Source organism: Anguilla anguilla, chromosome 8 (assembly GCF_013347855.1).
Source record: "Anguilla anguilla isolate fAngAng1 chromosome 8, fAngAng1.pri, whole genome shotgun sequence".
Classification (NCBI taxonomy): domain Eukaryota; kingdom Metazoa; phylum Chordata; class Actinopteri; order Anguilliformes; family Anguillidae; genus Anguilla; species Anguilla anguilla.
Window position 1 is genome coordinate 47944721 of NC_049208.1, and position 22317 is coordinate 47967037.

Sequence of the window (22317 nt, forward strand, 5' to 3'; positions counted from 1 at the left end):
GTGGGGTGAGTTGGGGTGGCTGGGTTTGGTGGGGTGAGTAGGGATGGCTGGGTTTGGTGGGGTGAGTTGGGGTGGCTGGGTTTGGTGGGGTGAGTTGGGGTGGCTGGCAGGCGATAGGTGCATCCAAAAGGTTTCTCAGAATTGGGGTGGGCACCCCAACTGAGTCTTGTAAGTAGGTTTCATAGCACTCTGCGACCTTGCACACAATAAAATCAATTAATAAAAGGAGCAGACAGATTTTAAACACAGCCTTCATCTATGTGACCAGCCCCCACCCAGATTTAGAAAGTAACCCCCCCCCCCCAGTATTTGGTTCCAATCACCTGGATTTGCTAATTGGCACAATTCTCCAGACCGGAGGTTGAACTGATTAGTGAAATCAGCTGGCTGAGTTCATGGGTGGAAGAAACACTCAGCTGGACTTTTACTTTCTGACCCCTGGACCCCTTCCACCTCAGCAAGATGCTTTGATTTTTTTTTACAGGTGAACTTTGTGTTTTCACTGGATATTTTTGACTAGGTTTTCGTTTCCCCAGCACGGTCATATTTGCGATGTCATAGTACCTGGCTACATGAGAAAGAAAGACTGTGGCCTACGGTGTCTGTTATGGCCTTATCGAAAATGCAGGTGACTCACACACTCAACCTGTCCTCAAACAGTGGGTGTCACCTTGTCCTTCGCAGGTGCAGGATGTTGAATGCAAAGACGGGTCGCTTTGCAGAAGCAAAAGTGCTAGCCAGCGCTGTCTGCATGCGTTCGTTACACCAAAAAACATTTTGTTAAAATAAAAAAGAAAAATACCAATTCACATCACACTCTGTGTTCAAGTACTAACACAAGTCTTTTTAAAAAAAAAACAGTTTTATTTTGGCAACTTAAGTCATCTGCTGTACTGTATACAAACACGGTACAATTAGTACATGATTTAAAATGTCGAAATTGTACCCCCCACCACCAACCCCCCAAAAAGCTGGATTTAAAAGTAAAGGGTGACATCTTGAGAATCTGGTGGGCTCTGAACATTGTAAGCCATTGCAGTCATCCCACTTTAGTCAACATCATTACGGAGTCTGCAGCAGTTTACGGGCATACAGAGTAACACACAGACTTTTATTCAGGCTTGTACATTACATCTCATAAGACAGAGTTTCAGGACTTTTAGTTTTGGTCCAATCCAAATATTGGCCAAATATTAGTGATGCGGGTTTTATACAAAAATGTAAGGCCACAGTGACCAGTCCTTGGCTTTTTTTTTTTTTTGGGGGGGGGGGGGGGGGGGGGGGGGTGTATTGCACAGCACAGCATGACAATATATCCACACAAGTACAGAGAGATTTTACAATGGCCATTTTAAGTGCTACTTTTTATAGGTGTGCATAGATTGACGTTGACCCACACCACCAAGTCAGTCACAATCTGTTGTGCTACATGGTCTGGGCTTGGTGAAACAAGGGCTCCTGCGTTCCAGTTTTTAAATATCTGCATACATACAGGCCAGGCAGACGTCAAACGACTTGATCACGTCACTGGGTAGCCAATGCCATTACAGGACGGAAATACTTGGCCTATAAAGCACAATCGGTCATTCCAGTCATAACAATGCAACTGTCAACTTTTATAACTGCCCTGTCAATCAGCCAGTCCGACCCCAAAGCGGGTTTCAGCAGTGCACGGCGCTCTCCGACTCCGCTTTCGAAGTCCGGACGTCTTGGAAACGGTCGCGCGCCACCGGCGTAGGACCTTCAGCGTGCTGCACGTGAGCACGGCCGCAGCCATCCACCTCGCAGCTTTAAAGTCGCCAGCTAAGCGACACGGCCGGGTGAATTAACATCTCCGGTTTTATAACCTCGCCCCTGCTCGCAGTCAAAATAACCTAGTCGGTTCGTCTTCTCCCAAAAACTGCAGACATGCTCCGTACGATGCCCTTGAGCCCGGCTGGTCCCTTCTTAGTGGTCCTCGCCTCTCGGATGAGGTCGAGCAGTTCGTGGAAAACCAGCAACACGCCGTGGTAGGTCTCGGCGACGGAGATCTCGAAGAAGCCGCAATCCGAGGACAAGGCGAGGAGCGTGGCTTCCTCGCTGGAGACGGTGCGGCGGTGCTTGAGGTCTCGCTTGTTGCCCACGATGACGATCGGCGTCGCGCCCGGAACCTTGGCTTTGCCCTGTCTGATACACTGCACCTGTCGCCGCACCAGGTTAAAACTGGCTCGGTCGCAGATGCTGTAGACCAGAATGAACCCGTCTGCCCACTGAAGCTGCTTCTCGCTGATGCATACATCCGCGTCGGACTTCTGAAGAGAAAGGGAACGTTGGGTTTAGCTGACCGAACTTTAATTCAAATCAAAGTAAAGAAGCCAAGGCCTGAACATCCCCATTTTATGAGCTTACATTATGTATGCTGAATGATGCATGGTGTGTAAACAATGAATGGATATCACGTAGGCGAAACAATTATTCGAAAAGGGTTATTTGGCTTGTCTTCATAGGGGAACCTCTTAGTTATTTTAGGCCAATAGAAGCCTGTATAATAGGTGTGAAGAGAATGACAACTCCCAGATTGAACCTTTGAAACAGATAGGGTTCCTCTATGGAGACAGAGTGTAGCCTATGCTTTTCATATTCGACATCCCAGGAAAGCTACACTGTAAAAAAATAAAATAAAAAAAACCACTTATTTTTTATTTTTTTACAGTAAATTTATCGGATTTCATCGTTTTTCAAAATGCTGCCTTATAGAATAACAACTCATTATTTAACAGCCACCCCATAAAATAACAGGATTTGTGTACACGTATTCAATGCAGGATTCAATGCAAATTTAGTGGCTAAACGACTGAGTGAGAGGGGAATAAACAGTTCTTACCTGCGGGTGCAACGAATCCCAGATATTGAAAGAAATTTCCCGTCCGTCAATTCTGTCACTGCGGCTGTATATGGATTCTGGAAGGGAAACGGGAGACGTTTTACTCCTGGCTACAGAAATGCGAACACAAGAAGCCCCAGTTAAGATGATCCAGGTGCGGGTTGGACTTTGAGACACTTCGCTTACCCATGTTTCCGTATTCGCCGATAAATCTTCTGGTGAGGAATCTCACTGTGAGCGCTGTTGACAGAGGAAAGGGGACAATAAGTATGTCGTTGAATTTTCTTTCATATAACATGTATTGCCATCAGTGAGCGTTAGCGTATGCATGCAAACTTTATGCCATGATTAGTCTGCATGAGCAGATGTAGATTAGTAGCCTATTCGTTCTAGTCAAAAAACGATGTTTTCAACAAACAGTGGAATGTCAAACTACAGGCTATATATTTTAACAATAATCGCAACGAGCTTACCAGACTTCCCGACATTTTCTGCGCCAAGTAGCAAAACATTTGCCTCCAGTTTTTGCTGGGTTCCGTCCATCGCCTTGCTGTTGCTGCCCGAGTTGGATTTGACTTGAATAACCATTTGTAGGCTACCATACACAAGCAAGTGATCCTTTGCTTGTCTTCGCGGGTGTACAGCGAACGCTTCGTTCCAGCACGATCTACGAACCTACTCTGAATTTTTGACGCTGGAGAATTTATAGACAGGAGGGCGGATCCACTGTTCGATGGAGGCATGAGCGAACCAATGAGAGGGCTGAGCGTCTGTTTGTGAAATTGACAGCTAAAGTGGAATTTTGAGCTAGGTCCCCTCCTGCTGTGATATGTGGAATTGCGTGTGGAATTCATGGAACATGAGGGAGGGGGCACGCGAAAGATTATTAGACCGGTTTGATTACCTACCTAACGCGACGGAGGTGACAAATTCAGTGAAAGCAACAGGCTTTCTCGCTAACCACAGCGTGTAGGCTAATCAATTTCAGTTGACGGCTACGTTGGTAACCAGTCTAATCAGGATCTGGAATTCTGCATACCGGAGCCAACGTTTACAGACGGATTCACGCATTTGAATACGCTAGCCTGTAGGACCTACCCTGAACTGAGTCTATATGCCCCCTGGGATCAAAATAGACTATTCTCATGTCCACCATGTTCGTCACCTACTGTTTCACATTTTAAACAATGCTAAATGTATAGGGTCTATCAACATGTTTCTTCGTCCCTGTTCATTAAGAGAATGTGCTAAAATGGTTATAGGCTTACTTGGGCCTATATTGTTTTCGACAAAAAAAGTTTTTTTCTACTGGTTTAAGGAGAATAGCCTGAGTAAATGAGTATATTACATGAAAGAAAATTAAACTGCAGAAGAAATCGATTTCAACTATTATAAGAACAGACTGGATCAGCAACTACAAACGCCCCATGGAACGAGACGGTCGGCTGTATCCCGCCGTTATCTATGTAGGTGAGGAGTGAGCGAGCCCCCTTGTTTATGACAGACAGGAGACTGCGTGGAGATTATCGCTTCTGCAATCCTGGCGAAACGTAAAACCAAACAAACACAGACATGGTTGTCCAGGCAAGGAAGTTTTTTTTTTTGTGTTTCCACGCAGCAGAAACAAATTCACCATTGTGGGAAAAAAATCCAAGATTACAAAATAAATAAATAATTCCAAAATGACGTATCCTAACCTGCAACACATTCTGTCCCTAAACGCTCTTTGTTCTGAACCATGGCAGGTGCCAGGAACATCAAATTTACTTTTAATATCATGAGCGATAATGGGCATATGGCTATCGTAACACATTTGAACAATAAATATTAAATCTGAACAACGCAAGCCGGGGTTGGGGGGCAAGCGTGGAATCTTTCACAATTTTTGGACATGCTCATTTAGCCTACAGTGAACATCCCGCCTGCATCACAGACAGTATACATACGCGAGAATCTGGTCGTTAAGTATGAAAGTATCCCTAGCGCCCTCTCTTGGCCACATGTCGTCATACAATGATAACAGGGGCCACCGTCCACAAAACGCATAAGGCCGACCGTGTGTTACTACACTCAAAAGTAGACAATTATAAAATCTACAAGAATTTAGAAGGGGCACAGGTGTCAGTAAAATGCTTGCAAACTATGTAACAGTCCAATTTCATACGCCCACATCAAATCAAACTCAAGACAAAATGTTACATTATTTGACATTACAATCAACTTAGTATATGCGGTCCTTATAAAAGTGGTCACATTAGCGCATGTCTGAGGCAGACAGAAGTGTGATTATCACCAAAAGGGCACCGAATATTACAATTGTTTATTATAAACAGTGATAGAAAAGACAGTACCATACAACCAAATAAAAAGCAGTGAGCAGTGGTTTCTCTGTGAATAATGTCCCCTTGTCCACCACAGTACAAGAATAAGAATAGAATACCTGAGTTATCTTCCAAAAAGTGCATTTATGCCACCTGGTGGCCAAACACTGGTATTGTCTACTTTGGAGGATCTGTCAACTCGCAGTGAAGCAAGTGAGCCAGAGACACCACTGCTCCTAGCACTCGCCCCCCCCCCCCCCCCCCCCCCAAAAAACAAAAGGAGGAAATGAGGCACATTCATGGTAATGTACTGGAATAAAATGGCGCCCTTCCTCTTCTCCCTCTTCCACCTCCTCCATCACTCCATCCCTCCCTCCCTCTCCTCATCCTTGCAGAGTTTCTTCATAGACGGCTCCAACAGCTCCTCCTTAACAGACTCCTCCTTCCTCTTCCTCTTCATCGTCTGCCTCGCCTCCTCAGCCCCCTGGGCTTCTGCGCCCCCTTCGAACCCCTCCACCTTCTCCCCCGGGGGCGACTCCAGGAGCGAGGGGTGCAGGCTGCTCCCGAAAGCTTTCCTCAGCCTCTTCTGGAAGGTTCTCTGAAGTTTCGCCACAGGCTTGATGTCCTGAGGGACAGAGGGAGGGGGCTCAGCGAATGAACACGCACGTGCGCGCTAGGGTCGGGTTATCGTTTCGATTCCCGTTCCAATTCTGCTCGTCGAATCCGGTTCTTATCGAATCCTGATTCCGATTCTTGTCATATTGTTTGAGTGCGAAAAGAATACAATGTGTGTTGTATGAAAAACCACCGTTATTTTTAGCAGATTTACGCTGCTAACAAAAAAAAGTAAAACAGAGATAGAGCCTAACGCATCGCACAAAGAAGACAACCCCCACGATAGGGGAAAAACAACTGCTGCGCTCCAGAGTTATTATAAGCAGTTGGTGGATTATCAAGATTTATAAAAATGATGAAACGTCGTTGTGTGGTGGGCTCATCACATCCTACAAAAAAACAAGCAAATGACTGTTTCTGACACTCTTAGCTACAGCTACTGAAAGTTAGAAGTACTCACCGGGGAGAAAGTGGCTAACTTAGTAGAGGAATAGATGTGGCTTGATTCCGGCTTTCTCCTTCGCTATTTTTTCCTAAGTGGCTCGGTGTTTTAGCACAGGAAGACACAAAGCTTAAAATCTGGGATCTTGGGCTTTGTTATTTGTACAGCCTAATATACAACAACGTTTCAGCATTTTTTATAATCTTGATAATCCACTGGCTGCTAATACTAACTAATCGTGGGACCGGGGCCTATTACAGGCACGTTGATGCATACTTTTTACGTAACCAGCCATGTAGATGTCCTGGCTGTTGAATAAAATTCTTTGCATCTCACTCAGGATTCGATGAGCAGGTTCGATATGCACATCTCTTAAGGAATTCCCGGTTCTTGGAACTGGTTCCAGATAGGAATCGACTCTCAATACCCAACCCTAACGCACACACGCAGGCAGGCGCAAAATGGCCACACAGAAAAGTCTCTCACTTCCGGACTCTTCTGAAGGCTGTTCAAGAGAAGCCAGACGTCGGACACGAACTCTGATGGGAGGTACGCCGGCGACAGTTTCTGCAGCAGCCTATCACGGATCAGCGTGATGTCCACGTAACGTGAGGAGGGAGACAGGAGCTGAAGGAGAAACACGGGACAAAATCCCATTGGCCAACACACCTGAGCACCAAAGTTACTATCAGCCAACCAGAGCGCACCTCGCTGCCATAGTTACCATCAGCCAACCAGAGTGCATGTCGCTGCCGAAGTTACCATCAACCAACCAGAGCGCATCTTGCTGACATAGTTGCCATGAGCCAAGCAGAGTGTATCTTGCCGCCAAAGTTACCATCAGTCAACCAGAGCACATCTTGCTGTCAAAGTTACCATCAGCCAACCAGAGCGCATCTCTCTGTTACCATCACACTTAGTGGCTGCAAGTGGTTTACCAGTTTGGACTGCCCACACTCAAATACACACCTCTGGCTGCCGGTACAGGAGAGCGCTGTGCTTCTGACTTATCAGGGTGAGAAAGAGACGTTTGCATTTCTGTGAGAGAGAGAGAGAGATGGTGAGAGGGGTGTGAGGGAGCGAACGAGATATCATTCTTCTGAGAATATACTTGATATCACAGGGTTCCTACACTATTTCTGAAGGAAAATCCAAGGACTTTGCAGGGACATTTTACAATTTGAATGTTCCCACACTTACAAGGCACCTGCAAGGCTTTTCAACGAACCTGTAGGAAGTTAGGAACCCTAGGATCACAAATATGTGATTAGAATGTTATGAAAAGAATATTCTAATGCTGATGTAACGATTACTGCTGGCAATCGAAAGCATTGGAGTTCAAGAATGCAGACTTATGTTGGAAAAACATCCCAAAGAATCTACTCTTCAAAGGGTTAAAGTAAGAATGTTTCCGTCCCCTGTTCACATTGCTCGGATGCCTGGAGAACCACAAGACAAAAAAGACTCCTGGACACTACATCTCCTGCCGATCTCACCAACCTAAATGTATCATAAATAAATTTGCTCAAACTACATCTATTCATTTGAAGGTAGAAAAGAAGGCCATTTCCTTTGATATGAAAAGGGGGTGAGACTGGCAGGAGATCCAGTGTGTCATTTTACTTCCCCCATGATAATTACTTCATGCTTTGTAGCCAGACAAGCTCCAGGGAGACTTACGCTCTGATCGGGCAGTCCGAGGGCGGAGTCTTGCTCTGACACCCTGCTCTGGTGAACCTTGACCTCCCACAGGTCCTCACACACCATGCACTGCCAGCTGTCGCTACCCACAGAGAGAACGTGAGTCCAGGTTAACACAAACACCGTAAGGACCTCCCCCACCCATCCTACGAACCACATGCAGGTCCCAGTCTTAGTCAACAGCTAGGTGAACAGTTCAAATCATGTTACAAATGCAAAGCCAGGGTACAAATCAGTTTGGTAACACTAAAAGAAACCCTGCGAGGGGGGTTTTAAAATAAGCCATCTTTTGCGCACTTGCAATCTTAACGAGTCACATGACGCGCAATGGCTCCGCCCACCCCTAGCCTCCGTTTACCGAACAGCTCTGACGGGTGCATGTGTGTGAATGTGTATGTGTGTGTGTGTGTGTGTGAATGTGTGTGTGTGTGTGTGCGTGCGTGCATGCATGCGTTCGTACATGCGTGTATGCAAGTGTGTGCGCCTGTGTATGCAAGTGTATGTCTGTGTGTGCATGTGAGTGGGTGTGAGCCGGTGTGTGTGCACCTGTGCGCGTGTGTGTGTTTGTTTGTGTGTGAGAGTGCGCACGTGTCTATACAAGTGCGTGTAGACGTCCTGTGTTGGCCTGTGTGTGCGTGAGAGTGTGTGCGTGAGTGTGAGTGTGTGTGCGTGCATTGCTCACCTGTCGGTGACGGGTGTGAGGTGGCAGTCTGCGTGGAAGCTACTCCCACAGTCCGCGCACTGGCTCAGCTCCCCAGCTTCACGGCAGACGGCGCACCTCACCTTCCTGGCCTGGGGGGGCCTGGGGGGGTGCGACAGCGGGACGGCGGCCCCAACAGCCGACTTGGGAGTCGGAACAGGGGAAATGTGGTAATGAATGGATGAATGGGTGAATGGATGAATGGGGGGTTAAAGCTCTGAACACAGACATGCCCCTGAACCACATGCCCCTGCACTTTCTGTCAACCACCTCTGTTATATTTCACCCTGGACAGGCCGAGCAACAGGAATTTGTTTGTGTGCACAAATGGCCTCGCCAAATACCACTGTGGGAAACAGGGGCCCAGCGGAACTTGCTGGATTCTACCGGACAGTTTCAGGTGCATGGACTTCTAGAGACCAGGATAAGCAACCAGGCTTTAAAGACACTCACACTCACATTCGCACATGCACAATGACAAACAATGTGCACAAACACCAGGAGTCTCTTGTTTCAGACACACTGCAGGCGAGGTCACAGCAGAGTTGAGCACAGTGAAGGGAAGCTCCCACCTGGTCCTCCTCGGGCATCTGCTCCAGGTGAACTTCCTGTTTGTTGGCCTGAGGGATGAGGCGGAACTGGGGCAGGGGGCAACCCGGCGGGGGGAAGGAGATGGGCAGCCGCACCAAAGAGACTCTGGGAACCAAGGGCCTATGAAAGGATCACAGGGTTACCAAGCGCCTACGACAGGATCACAGGGTTACTGAGCGCCTACAACAGGATCACAGGGTTACCAAGGACCTACGACAGAATCACAAGGTTACTGAGTACCTATGAAAGAATCACAGGGTTGCCCAGCACCTATGAAAGAACCACAGGGTTGCCAAGCACCTATGAAAGAACCACAGGGTTACGGAGCACCTACAACAGGATCACAAGGTTACCAAGTTGGCTGGCTCTCTCTCTCTCACACACACACACACACAAACTATGCACGTACATACTCACTCTCAAACACGGGCATATGCTCGCACACAGGTACTCATACACATTCTAAAACACGTACGCACTTGCTTACACGCACACACACACGCATGCATGCATACACACACAGTCTCAAACACACATGCATGTGCTGGCACACACTCATGCACTGGTACACACAAGTACATGAACTCTCCATCAAGCAAAGACAGTCTATCATACTGTATCTTATGCACAGCAATACATTTACCATTTCAATTTTTATTACCCATTGTATTGACTGTATTTGTTGTGATTTTATTGTTTTTAAAAATATTATTTATTTCTGTTTCACGTAGTACAACACCCCTCTATTTAGTACCTTTGGTCTTCCTTCCTTGGTTCTTGAACACCTGGGAGTGAGAGGGAGAGGGGGAGAGAGAAAATGAGAGAATGAAGAGTCAGTTGAAGGCAGTCTGGAAGAATACAGTGTGGCTTTTGTTGTGTTGTGACCTTGGTGATGCCTGCCTGCACTCTCTCTCTCAGGAACGAGGAGCCCCAAGTTAAGGTTAATCGCTGCGTCATTCATCACAAAGAGCGCGCCGTTCACTCCCGGTGAACATTTCTGTGGTGAAAATTCGGTGAAACGCCATCTAGGTGTTCCGGTGAAAACCCGGGCTACATTTGACTGAAAAGCGAAAGTTTTATAGCGGACTAGGAAGCAGCCAGGCTATAGCGGACTAAAAGTTTTAACAGCATTCTATACCATGTCAAAGCCTCTTCTGTAAGATTTTTGTTTTTTAACTTCACAAATTGCTTAGTTATTTTTTATTTCCATTTTTGGTATTTTTTATTTTCATTTTCTTTCACTTACTCCCAATGTCTGCGTCCCCCGTCATCTGGCTGTCGTTTTCCTGTAGGACAGTCAATAAAGAGCTAGGTTACTGCCAGGGAAGCCGAGGGCCTGACCGATGGGCCAAACGAAATGTTGCCATGGCACACTTACCTCCATGGGACGCCCCAACAGGTCACTCTCGTCCTTGCACCCAATCGGGTGGGCGCTTTGCAATTTTGACCCAACCGAGTCAAAAAATCTCACCAGCGCCCGTGGGTTCAACCCACCCAAACCTGGAGAGCTGACCGGAGCACTGGCATTTGCCGCAGGAGGGTTCGGGTGAAAGTGTGTGGAACACGGTTCGGACTGGGATGAGGGTATGGTGGAGGCCGTGGGTAGAGGAGGGGCACTTGGGAGGCACGGTTTATTTCGATGGGGCGGTCCAATATATTTGGGCCGACAGGGTGGACGGGGACTCTCGTTAACAAAGAGAATGAGAGATCTGATGTGAGGGGATAATGGAGAAACAGAATGCGGCTGTGACAGGGTCGAGGACAGGGTAGACTGGACGTGAGGGTTTGAACATAGAGCTGGAGGACAAATCTGGGCCTCACTGCACAAGGTGGGAGGTGTCTGAGAGGAAGTGGGAGGGACATGAACGAATGTGGGAGGAATATGAGAGGAAGTGGGAGATGTCTGAGAGGAAGTGGGAGGGATTTGAGAGGAAGTGGGAGGGACATGAAATAATGTGGGAGGAATAAGAGATGAAGTGGGAGGTGTCTGAGAGGAAGTGGGAGGGATTTGAGAGGAAGTGGGAGGGACATGAAATAATGTGGGAGGAATATGAGAGGAAGTGGGAGGGACATGAAAGAATGTGGGTGAGATTTGAGAGAAAGTGGGAGGGGTCTGAGAGGAAGTGGGAGGGATTTGAGAGAAGGTGGAAGGGGTCTGAGAGGAAGTGGGAGGGACATGAAGGAATGTGAGAGGAATAAGAGAGGAAGTGGGAGGGATTTGAGAGGAAGTGGGAGGGATTTGAGAGGAGGTGGGAGGGACATGAAGGAATGTGAGAGGAATAAGAGAGGAAGTGGGAGGGATTTGAGAGGAAGTGGGAGGTGTTTGAGAGGACATGGGAGGGACATGAAAGAATGTGGGAGGAATATGACAGGAAGTGGGAGGGATTTGAGAGGAAGTGGGAGGGATATTAAAGAATGCTGGAGGAATATGACAGGAAGTTGGAGGGACAGGAGAGGAAGTGGGAAGAACATGAGAGGAAGTGGGAAGAATATGAAAGAATGTGGGCGGAATACGAGAGTAAGCAGGAAGTATTTGAGAGGAAGTAGGAAGGATCTGAGAGAAAATGGGAGGGACCTGAGAGATAGTGGGAGGCATCCGACAGGAAGAGCTGTCAGCAGAAAGCTTAGGAGAGGGAGTGGACAAAGGTTGAGCAGGGAGCACACCTTGGCTCTTAGGGTTCTGGATTTTATGAGGGGGTTGAGGAAGTTTCCCTGTGCAAGCAAAGGGAACAGTTTTAACCACAACTTCACCTGGGAGGGGAAAAACAGACAAGGGAATTATGTCAGAGGAGCAGTCAGTTAAAATAGACAAAGCCATTCCTGATTAAAACCATGAAGTCCACCATCCTCTTTAAACACAGATGAGTGACTGGTTTGTGTTGGCGTACCGAAAGTTTGGATTTTACTGTAGACCATGCCGTCACAGCAGAACGTCGCAGCCACCATGGGGGGATTTGGGGAGATGTCACGGGACGCAACGTCTTGCAACTGCCGCCGAATCTGAGGACGCAGTGACAGAGCTAGTGCAACCTGGAAAATCTGCAGACTCAACCCTTTAAGGTGTAAAATAATAAGAACATTCTGATCGCATGTTTAACAGAACATTGTAAGACATAATAGTCACTGCTACTGGTGATTGTTCAGTGGAGTTCTAGAACCTTGATTAGGAATTAATTAATTAAATAAATAAATAAATAAATAAATAAATAAATAAATAATAAATAGAATTCCAAAACAACCTTCTCATCAAAGGTTTAACACGATGTTCACCGAGTCTGAAAACACACCAAAACGAAGCTATGCATGAGCTGCTTTTTAAAAAGTCGCTTTCCCCTCCAGCGACTGGCGACTATTGCTGTGACCTTGCGGCGATCTTCCAGCTAGGCTCCTGTCCACACATCGTGCTGCTTGGGTCAAAGGTAGACGCAGTACTCATAATCCAATTATAGTTCCGGTAAAGATTTGCAAGGTGAAAAATGGTGACTGTCACAAACGGACCGCCGCCAATCGTCGAGGAATAACTCCTACACAGAGACTTCAATCAAGGTTACCCTTTAATACATGATATCATGGAGAGAGATACAGAGTCTGCAGTTCTCTGAGGAATACACAGTTTATTCAGCAAGCTTTATACAGTACCTCCCAGACAAGCAGAGAAACTTACAGGTCTTAAAAGATAAGAGACAACAATAAATCTTTCTCTGAGGGAACTAGTTAAAAATGGGAAGTTACATATTTGGCAACACGTCCGGACTCTGTGTTGGGCAGCCCGGAAACCACGATAAGGCGCTAAACATAAAGATATACACTCGAAATATGCAATCTTTGTAATTTTCCACACAAAAAAAAAGACTGAAAAATTGATTGATGCCCCGTCCCCTTAATATTTCACCCTCTGATATGGTCCGGTTTTCTATGATGTACATTTTGTCATGATTTGATTGATCAGTTTGACCTTTTGACCTCTGATATGGTTTGGTTGGTGAGGGATAAGGGGATGGGGAAAGGGTGGGGTTGTGGCTGCCAGATGGTGAGGATTAAAAAAAAAAAATGTTTTTCTATATTTTAAATAAAATAAATAAAAATAAAATAAATTTAAATGTTCAGAATGCTTGGTGTAACTACACTCCTTGTGGGGCAAAGTGCTTGTGCAACTTGAAACTTGAAAAAAAATGTTTTATCCTTTACCAGTATAACAGGCAATATGTGAGAATATGTAAGTAATTAAGTTTTAAAGCAGTGCTTTGGACGTTAGTTTAAAGAAAACAAGCCCAGGCATGTATGCATAGTCTTAACAAGCCGAATCGGGGAGTGTTAAAGCGGTATAAGAGAGGTTTTTAAGAAAGCTAAAGTAGAAAAAAGCACGCGTTAGTTACTTAGCTGATTTCCTGCGACAAAACATAAGCGGAGGGTCTCTAGGTAGATGTTCACAGCTGAGTAGCGAGGATCAAAATGGCCACAGCGAGCCGGTAAGCATGGACAGAGTTAGGGAGGAGCCACTGTAGCTTTAGAGCAATGCCCCCCACACAAAGTTTCGAAGAGCCCCATCAATCAATAGTCGACGACGTTTTGTACGCCGGGAGATGCATGCAGAAGGCACAGACGCGCCCGTGACACATAGTGGGGATGTGTCGGAACAGGTGGGGTGTCCGTGTGAAGCGCGGGCCCTATGGTAAACATCAATTCAAATTTCCCGCGAGGAGAATGTTTTATGCCTTTTCTTTTTCTGAATACAGATACAGCCCTAAACTTAAGTTTTTCAACAACCATGTAAGAAAGAAAACATTTCTTACAAACAACTTGATTAGAGTCTAAGAAAAAAAGGTTTTCATAATATTACTCACATTTTTAAGCCTTTAAAAAGGGGTTTAAGTGGAGATTGCACACGTTAGATACCATATAAGGGTGTATAAAACATATTGAATAATTACACTGATCTTCATAAAATGTTGTATTAAAAATATTTTTAGCTAAAGCCTACATTGACATCACGTGTTGGTACAAATGGATGTTTATGGTCTGCTCTAGCCTCTGTGAATCCATGCACATGGCAAAGGCATCCCTGCTTTTCCAACGGGGCGAGTGAAGAAGTAGGACCAGAATCAACTTTTGCCATAACGCAACCCCGACGTCACGCTGCGGTGGCCAATCACGCAAGCCGGCGAAATTAAACCAGCAATACAAATACAGTCTCCTTCTATCATTAAATATTATAGTGAGAAAAAGAAATAACAAAGTATGTATTAACAGCTCGTGTGTACCATCCTACAAAGGAGAGCACTTGCTTTGTTTGTGTGTGCGCGCACGTGCGTCTTTTGTGGCAGTAACGATACTACAGTGATGATAATCAAAAGGAATTCTACAGATCTTTTAAGCCAACGTGACGTCACACAAATGGGCCATGTAGTGACACGCCCACACCTCCGCACAACCCTGCGGGAAGGTGCCGCATTGCCAGATCTGGTCTGAATGCAGCCTAACAGGGGCACAGAGAGATCTTTGGACTGGGGGGGGGGGGGGCAGGGGCGAGGTTTCGGGGGTGTACCTTTCGTCTGCAGGACAGCAGTGCCGAGTAGCCTTCTGTGTCCAGGGCTCTCTCTGTGAAGGACAGGAGGTAGGTCTGCCTCTCCTCGAGTTTCTTCAGCACTTCCTGTCTCTCCAGAACACTCTTCCTCTCTGAATCGCACACCTCCTAACCAGTTAATAGCATCCATTATAACAAAAAACTATTAAAATAAAATAGAATTACTATTTTTCCTGAACGAGCTTTGATTGTGGTATCACTCAAAAAAAGACCCTCGCTTGGGTGTTCTACAAGCCCCAGATGGCTTCTCTAAGGCCTTAAGTCCACGCATGTTAACTGACGACCTCGTCGGAAAGGGGGAGATGAGAGGGGGGGTGTTTGCTGTCGGCGGGGGTGTACTATCCAAACTCTGCCCCCTTGTGGCCTGTCCCACAAACTGACCGCAAGAGACAGCTGAGATATGAAACCAATAAGCCCTGAAGCCTGAGAAAGTAATAGAAAGTAAATAAATAATAATTTCAAACGAAGGTTTCCAGTTCAAAGGCATATGGGTGGCAGTATTTTTTTTCCCTCTTTTTGCCAATATTAGATCTCCTTGGGGTGCAGTACCTTCATCTCCCCAGTCAGGGCCACGGCTCGGGTCCACAGTGCATCCCGAATCCTAAGGACCGCGGCCCGCAGTTCCCCGTTCAGTTTGGTCTGCGAGTCATTCAGATCCAGCAGCCTTGTGGGTCAAAGGTCACAGAGAATTGACAACTTGATGCACGAAAACATGCAAAGACACACACAAACACACACGCACACACACATACAAACCACACACGCACACACACACGCATGCACGCGCAAACACACTCACACGCAGACACAGATGCGCAAACGCACCCACGCGCACACACACTTCACTGACCTCCTGTCCAGGTCTGACAGGCCCTCTCTCACTTTTTTCCTCTGCACTCTTACGTGATCCGCCAGAGGCTTGATGCTTGTCCTCTCATTAATTACAGCTTTCTTGAGAACCACAAGGCTTGGAAAAGAAAGAGAGGAAGACGATCAAACTACACTCTACTGCTGTTGCAGACGGGCAGTCACAACACGTAGACTTACAGTCAGTGGGTTAACATGATGCTTGAAAAAGCTGATTTATTGTTTTAGTCCGGCTAAAACTGGACTTTTAAAAATCATGTAAACATTGTAGTCCGACTGAAATCGTACTAATTCAAATTTTTCAAGGTCGGACTAACATACCTCGATAATGCTGTTGGGAGTCGATTTACTACGGCTTGTATACGCTTCCATTCTGCGGAAGTTTCGTAATTTACATAGCAACTACTGGGGCCAAGCGGAATCGATAACGTTTCAGAAAATATTTAACTTTAAAAGATTTAATTCAATCTTCTACTGGGACTTTTGCCGTTTATTGAGGGTGTGACCGAAAATTTTGGTGCCGCTGACTATAATCGAATGTTTTTCACATTTACCGTTCGATTGAGCAAGTAGCCTACCATTCAAATTTTTATGGGTTAGTGCTGTCCGATTGTACCCTACTTCACATTAACCTTGTACGGCGATCAATAAAGGCTATCAGCACAGTACCACTTAATTATTGTCACTTCTATCACCACTGTAATGAACTAAAAAAAGGCGACAAACAACCTTTTCTGTGAGAAATGCATTGTCGAGCTCACGCGCATACACTGCTGGCGACATAAAGCTCCGTTGTGCCCTCACTAGTATCATGGTGAAAAAAAACATATTTTTGGACGGACGAGGAGACCAACTTCATGCTATCGCAAATAAAGGAGTGAAATATCCTAAAATACATGGATTGAAGAAAAACGCGGAATGACAAACTATTCAAAAAAGTTGCGACACAATTGGAGGAAGCGGGATTTATAAGAAGCCTTCGTCAGACACACCTCCGGTCAATAAATCGATTCTTTCCGAGTCATGTATATTGGGACAACGACAATAATCCAAATAAATCTCATCTTTGGCCAAATCGAGCTATTAACGTAGATCGATTTCAACTGTGCACGTAAACGCAGTGTGTGTAAAAAAGTATTTATAAAACGTAGAATCCTGAAAATAAGGTAATGAGGCCATAAGTATGATGAGGGAAGCTGCATTTACTATTTTACTACATTTTTAAAAGCACATTTTGCAATTTTGTCACAGAAGTGGAAATTTCGAAATTGGTGTCTCAAAGGTGCCAGATATCTATCACCCTTGAGAAACTGACAATATAATTTTATCTGGCAAATGCTGTGCTCAATGCTCTGCATAACCATCGAGAGAAAAACAAATAATATTCATTCAAAGTTTCCTTTCCCTCAAACCCCCCCCCCCCCACACCCCCACCCCCACCCCCACCCCCACCCCCACCCTCCCAAACAATTAACAAAGGAAGCAATTAAGTCCTCGGGGCAATTAAATCACAATGAGGGTCTGTTTTCCTCCCCTCCCCTCAAAAGTATAAAAACAGTCCTGAAGTCTCCCCTTGGAAGGTTTTATTACTTTATTACTTGAAGAGATCAGCCAGGCCACGAGAAGGCCACACAAAGACCAGAGGATGTTCCTTTGATTTTAATGCAATCTGTGACATTTCATTGAAATCACTGATTGAAAATATGAATGTCATTATAGATAATGGTCGTTGAGGCGTGATAGTTGAAATCTACATTTTTAATGAAACCTTTCCAGCTTCAAGTGGAAAGTGGTTTTGGAAACTGCGATCTGGTTTTGTAACATGGAAAATATTTTGACTGAAGCTGGAGATTACAACTGGCTGGCCTTCCCAATTATCTGTGAACAAATGTCACCTCTTTTCTCAGAAGCAGAATTAAACTTTCATGTTTTTTTAAATAGCTGAGCTGGATTACTTACTAACACATTCATATTCATATATCACAGTCAGTTTTTGGTGCTTAACTTCAGCCACTTAACATACATTGTGATGGACATTCTAGCGTCGATATCACACATTTCAAAAATGCCTCGAGACGTGGGCCTGCGGTCAGGGGCGTCATAGTGGGGGGGGGAAGTGGGACTGACTACCCAGGGGCCCGAAGGGGGGGGGGGGGGGCCTCGAAAAGCCTGGAATGATGCGTGAGAGACATGGATCAAGAGAGGAAGGGGGCCCACAGAGGCTGCTTATGTACAGGGCCCAGAATTTTGTGCTACACCCCAGCGTGCGGTACCACACCTGTGACCGCTGTGCGAGGTCTGCCCGCAGGTGCGGCAGATGAGCTCATCGCAGGACCGACAGAGGAGGCTCGCGGCGTCCCCGTCGTGGGTGGAGCAGTGCACCGTTGGGGCAGATTCTGAAAAGAAACGGTTCCAATTGGTAAAATTCACACACGTCGACACACAGCCTGCAGCGTCAAAAACCGCCTGCCAGATTTAAACCTCGGACACCACGAAAGTTAAATCTCTGCCAATCAGAGGTATTAATCCTTCAATTAACTATGGGGAAGAATAGAAAAGCAGTAGTTCTCCTAGCCTCAAGGGCCAGATTTGAGTATCCCTGATACAGGGTATGATGTTAGCGAACACATGACAGTAATATTCATATAATTCCAAATGCTTAGCGATTTGAGCCATATAGGACTTCCTGAAAATAGAATTTGCCAGGAAGCCCTAATGTACTTAAAAAATGTTTTTTCACAGTTTTTTTTTTAGCCAGCTTTTTCCTCTGAACAGTCATTATTTCTAAAACATGACTGAAAACACACTTCTATAGCCTTTCCTACACCAAACTCCCTTTACCATCCTCAGTGTTTTAACACACTTGCCAATGTATCTTTATTAGTGTTTGTGTGTTCAGTTTGATCAATATTTATGTGTTAATGCTCATTTACACTGTCTGTTTTATACCTTTTTATAAGCCTACATGTTTCTAACTTTTATTCTCATTTTTGAACCTTGATTTGTATAGTGTGTCGATGACTTGCTTTTAAATAAAACTTGAAACTTGAACAGGCCCAGAAATTAGAGGTCTCACTCACCAGAGCCACTGAAAGAAGCAGGCTACTCTTGCATTTTGTTTTTCTGAAACAAGTTGTGCGCTGAAAATATGCCAAGTGGGAACGCTCGCAACAACCTGCCTAAATTTGACCGGGGGACTGGTGACAACAGGACGACTAGCCCCCCCAAGCAGCTGACCCAACAGGTCAGGAGGATGTGCGTACCTGTGGGGGGCTTCTGCGGCAGGACGGCGTGTTCGCGGGTCACCTTGACCCTCTTGTGGGCGGAGACGCATTCGGGGCAGAGAGCCTCCCCACACTCGACGCACCAGCCCCCGGCCCCCGCTCCCCCGCAGCCCCCACACTGAGAGAGAGAAAGAACAGGATCAGAGAGAGGGAGGGAGAGATGGAAGGATGAGAACAGGAACAGCCCGTTTACACTGGCACGCGTTTGAGCAGTGCAGTGCAACCAAGCTTGCGGGTGTGACCCAAATTGCCTTCGCACTCTTGCCGTCCAGCGACACGGGGCACCCGAAATGTGTAAAGTCAAGGTAGCACAAGCGCCCTGGCTGTGCGCGGTCTGATTGCTGCTCCTTTGCTAACTGACAGCTAACCACAGATGAACAGCATTAGCTAAGCGGCTAATGAACGCGGCTAACCACAGATGAACAGCATTATCTAAGTGGCTAATGAACGCGGCTAACCACAGATGAACAGCATTAGCTAAGTGGCTAATGAACGCGGCTAACCACAGATGAACAGCATTAGCTAAGTGGCTAATGAACGCGGCTAACCACAGATGAACAGCATTAGCTAAGTGGCTAATGAACACGGCTAACCATGGATGAACATCATTAGCTAAGCGGTTAATGAGTGCGGCTAACCATGGATGAACAGCATTAGCTAAGTGGCTAAAGAACCCAGTTAACCCCTCGAGCCAGACACTCACCTTACTGATTGGCTTGGATGGGCCACTCGGGGAATCCTTGTAGAAGAAATCATCAGTAACACCCATGGGAGAGTATTCCACGCCACACACCAGACATCTTTGGCTGGCTGGGGTAGGAGGAGACACCATTATGACAAGCCAAAATAAAAATCAGCAAATTGACGCTGTAAGACCACAAAAATATGTGATTAGAATGTTCTCAACTTAACATTCTAATGCTGATGTATCAATCGCTACTGGTAATTGTAAGCAATAGAGTTCAGGAACACTGATTTTGAATGAAAAAAAAAACATTCCAATAAACCTACTCTTCAAATGGTTAATATTACATTGAGCATTGGTCAGCTCTCCAGTTTAAAACAGCGATTTTTGAATCTCAATATCTCTGACGATTCAAAACCAATCTCAATTCCATTTCGCAGGTGGACTACAATTGCCATGGCTCTCCAACTACCAATTTTGGTATAGCTATGGTACCTCATTACTGTGCTGTGGATACCCCCTAAAAAATTTGCATGAAAAAATTACTTTTTTTGCGAACATAACTTAATTTAAATCCCGCTTAACCCATTCTATATGCTGTGATAGATCCCTTGTATTTCTGCCACATTCCATTCTACTGAAACTTTACACCAGGCTGGCTGTATTTCTTCAATATTTCTTCCCATTGGGGAGTTTTTTCTCGCTGCCGTTTGAGGGTTTTCTCCACACTGGGAGTTTTTACCTTATATACCTGCTATTAAGATGTTCCGGTCTGGTGTTTGCTCTGTTTGCTATTTTTTCTGTTTCTTGCCTTGCTACTCTGTAAAGCCTCTTTGTGACAGTTCTCTGGAAAAAGCGCTACTGAAAAAAAATTGAATTGAATTGAATGTAGCTACTAGATAGCCAGTTCTATTAACCTCAGGAACTGTATTGTCTTTGCAATCTGTTAGCTAGGCAATTACAGCTGGGGCGTCACGTTATTTTTTTTAGTAGGATCTTCGTGGCAACTTTCATGTCTAGCGAGCTACCTAGCTAAATGTCTAACTTTAACTAATTTCATATGGCTACCTAACGACTAACGATGAACATTAGAGATAGCTAATAATTCCATTTCACAATTTTGTTTTGTGTATTTAAATTCGGTTACCAATGTGTTTAATTCATTTTAATTGGACCAGTGAGTGCATCACACAATTTCCCACACCCACAAAATCACTCAGTGGGTTTACATGATGCTTGAAAAGGTCGAATTATTGCTTTAGTCTGGCTAAAACTGGACTTTAAAAAATCATGTAAACACCTTAGTCCGACTGAAATCGTACTAATTCGAATTTTTCAAAGTCGGACTAACATACCTAGATAATGCGGTTGGGGGTCGATTTACTACGGCAATCGCTTCAATTTATAAGAAGTCTTAGTCAGACATACCTCGGTCAATAATTCGATTCTTCCCGAGTCATGTATTTTGGGAGAACGACAATAATCCAATTAAATCCCATCTTTGGCCAAATCGAGCTATTAATATAGCTCGATTTCAACTGTGCATGTACTGACTGTCTGATTTGATAACAACAGGAGTTTAACTTGTTCGTGCAATTAAGTAATCACAAACAAAAACTATGTTTTAATGAAATGTTTCCGTTTGCTGAAAGCCTCAAAAGACAGGAAATTGAATTGATCAGCCTGCTCTCCATCAAGGGGCATCAGCACAGATCTTTGACTAGAAGAACTACAACCATGTTGCCTACTGTACTTCAAACAACATGTAGCCTACTGTGCAAAGTGTCTCCGTGTATACACCTTGATGGAGAGCAGAATGACGTTAGCGTTAGGGCTGATCAATTTAATTTGCTGTCTTCTGATGCTTTCGGTAAAAGCGAACATTTTACTTAAAATGCTGTATGTTGTGATTAATTAATTGGTAGAACAAGTTACATCTGCTGTAAGAGTAAATAGACTACTGCACAGAAGAAATATACATTTATGCAATACAAATGCCCACGCAAAAAACAATTTATTTTTGTTAAAATTGAAATAAAATTGGTACTAGGCTATGAACTACACCCTGCCGCAGCTGCAAAACTTTACTCTACTTACCCCTGTCGTCCACGCCGAGAGCATGTGGGACACACTGACTGCACAAGGAGTGTAAACACGGTAGAAGTTGGGGACGTTTGTCTGGTCCCAGTTTTGTTCCGCAAGCACCACAATATCCAAAACGCAATACCGGTCGCAGCGATGAGACCGTTCTACTGTCATCATCCTTTTTCACTGGATGAGACTTAAACCCGTCTCCGCTCACACAGCCGTCGAAGAACATTTCTAAACGAAAAGGCAAATTTCTTTGGAAAATCACAAGGCAAGTGTACACAGGTTTTTGAATAGATTGCTCATATAGAAATGCAAATCAAAGGTGAAATAGCGTACCGTAAAAATTTCACAATGTACTTAAAATTTACAATGGATGCAAAATCCTTTCGAGGCAACACTGACTCATTGGAGTCCCCACAGTGACTTCCGGCTACCACATGTGCAAGAGCACCAACAAACTGGCTAACAAGAAACTTCGTACTTCGTCCAGCATTTCAAACTGCTCTACAGGAACACTGGTACTGAGTTTTGAACATGAAGGCTCGAGATTGCAACGGAGAAGTTATACACGCA

The 22317-nt window shown here is 45.2% G+C and overlaps 2 protein-coding genes across 3 annotated transcripts in view; both read right to left on the bottom strand.

Moving 5' to 3' along the window:
• Positions 1-1269: 1269 nt before the first annotated feature.
• On the bottom strand, positions 1270-3552 carry zgc:64022 (uncharacterized protein LOC393336 homolog). The gene is made up of 4 exons (XM_035428444.1): positions 3337-3552; positions 3050-3103; positions 2864-2940; positions 1270-2291 (listed from the first exon to the last, which is right to left on the bottom strand). The coding sequence occupies exons 1-4, from the start codon at positions 3449-3451 to the stop codon at positions 1875-1877; spliced, it is 663 nt and encodes a 220-aa protein (XP_035284335.1). The 5' UTR covers positions 3452-3552; the 3' UTR covers positions 1270-1874.
• A 1882-nt stretch (positions 3553-5434) lies between these two features.
• Positions 5435-22317, bottom strand: part of LOC118234598 (transcription intermediary factor 1-beta-like) — a 37086-nt gene continuing 20203 nt past the window's right edge. Inside the window, exons 1-18 of one of the 2 annotated variants that reach the window (XM_035431247.1) lie at positions 22081-22311; positions 21751-21975; positions 19672-19778; positions 18948-19086; positions 17963-18080; positions 15668-15784; positions 15367-15481; positions 14779-14925; positions 12122-12233; positions 10612-11984; positions 10480-10519; positions 9988-10018; positions 9215-9353; positions 8625-8785; positions 7922-8024; positions 7211-7279; positions 6728-6868; positions 5435-5809 (exon numbers count right to left, since the gene is read on the bottom strand). In XM_035431247.1, coding sequence (XP_035287138.1) covers positions 5543-5809; positions 6728-6868; positions 7211-7279; positions 7922-8024; positions 8625-8785; positions 9215-9353; positions 9988-10018; positions 10480-10519; positions 10612-11984; positions 12122-12233; positions 14779-14925; positions 15367-15481; positions 15668-15784; positions 17963-18080; positions 18948-19086; positions 19672-19778; positions 21751-21973 — 3402 coding nt within the window. In that variant the 5' untranslated portion in view covers positions 21974-21975; positions 22081-22311 and the 3' untranslated portion in view covers positions 5435-5542. Of the gene's footprint in view, positions 5810-6727; positions 6869-7210; positions 7280-7921; positions 8025-8624; positions 8786-9214; positions 9354-9987; positions 10019-10479; positions 10520-10611; positions 11985-12121; positions 12234-14778; positions 14926-15366; positions 15482-15667; positions 15785-17962; positions 18081-18947; positions 19087-19671; positions 19779-21750; positions 21976-22080; positions 22312-22317 lie in introns of those variants that run through there. The other variant, XM_035431246.1, reaches the window with a different exon arrangement.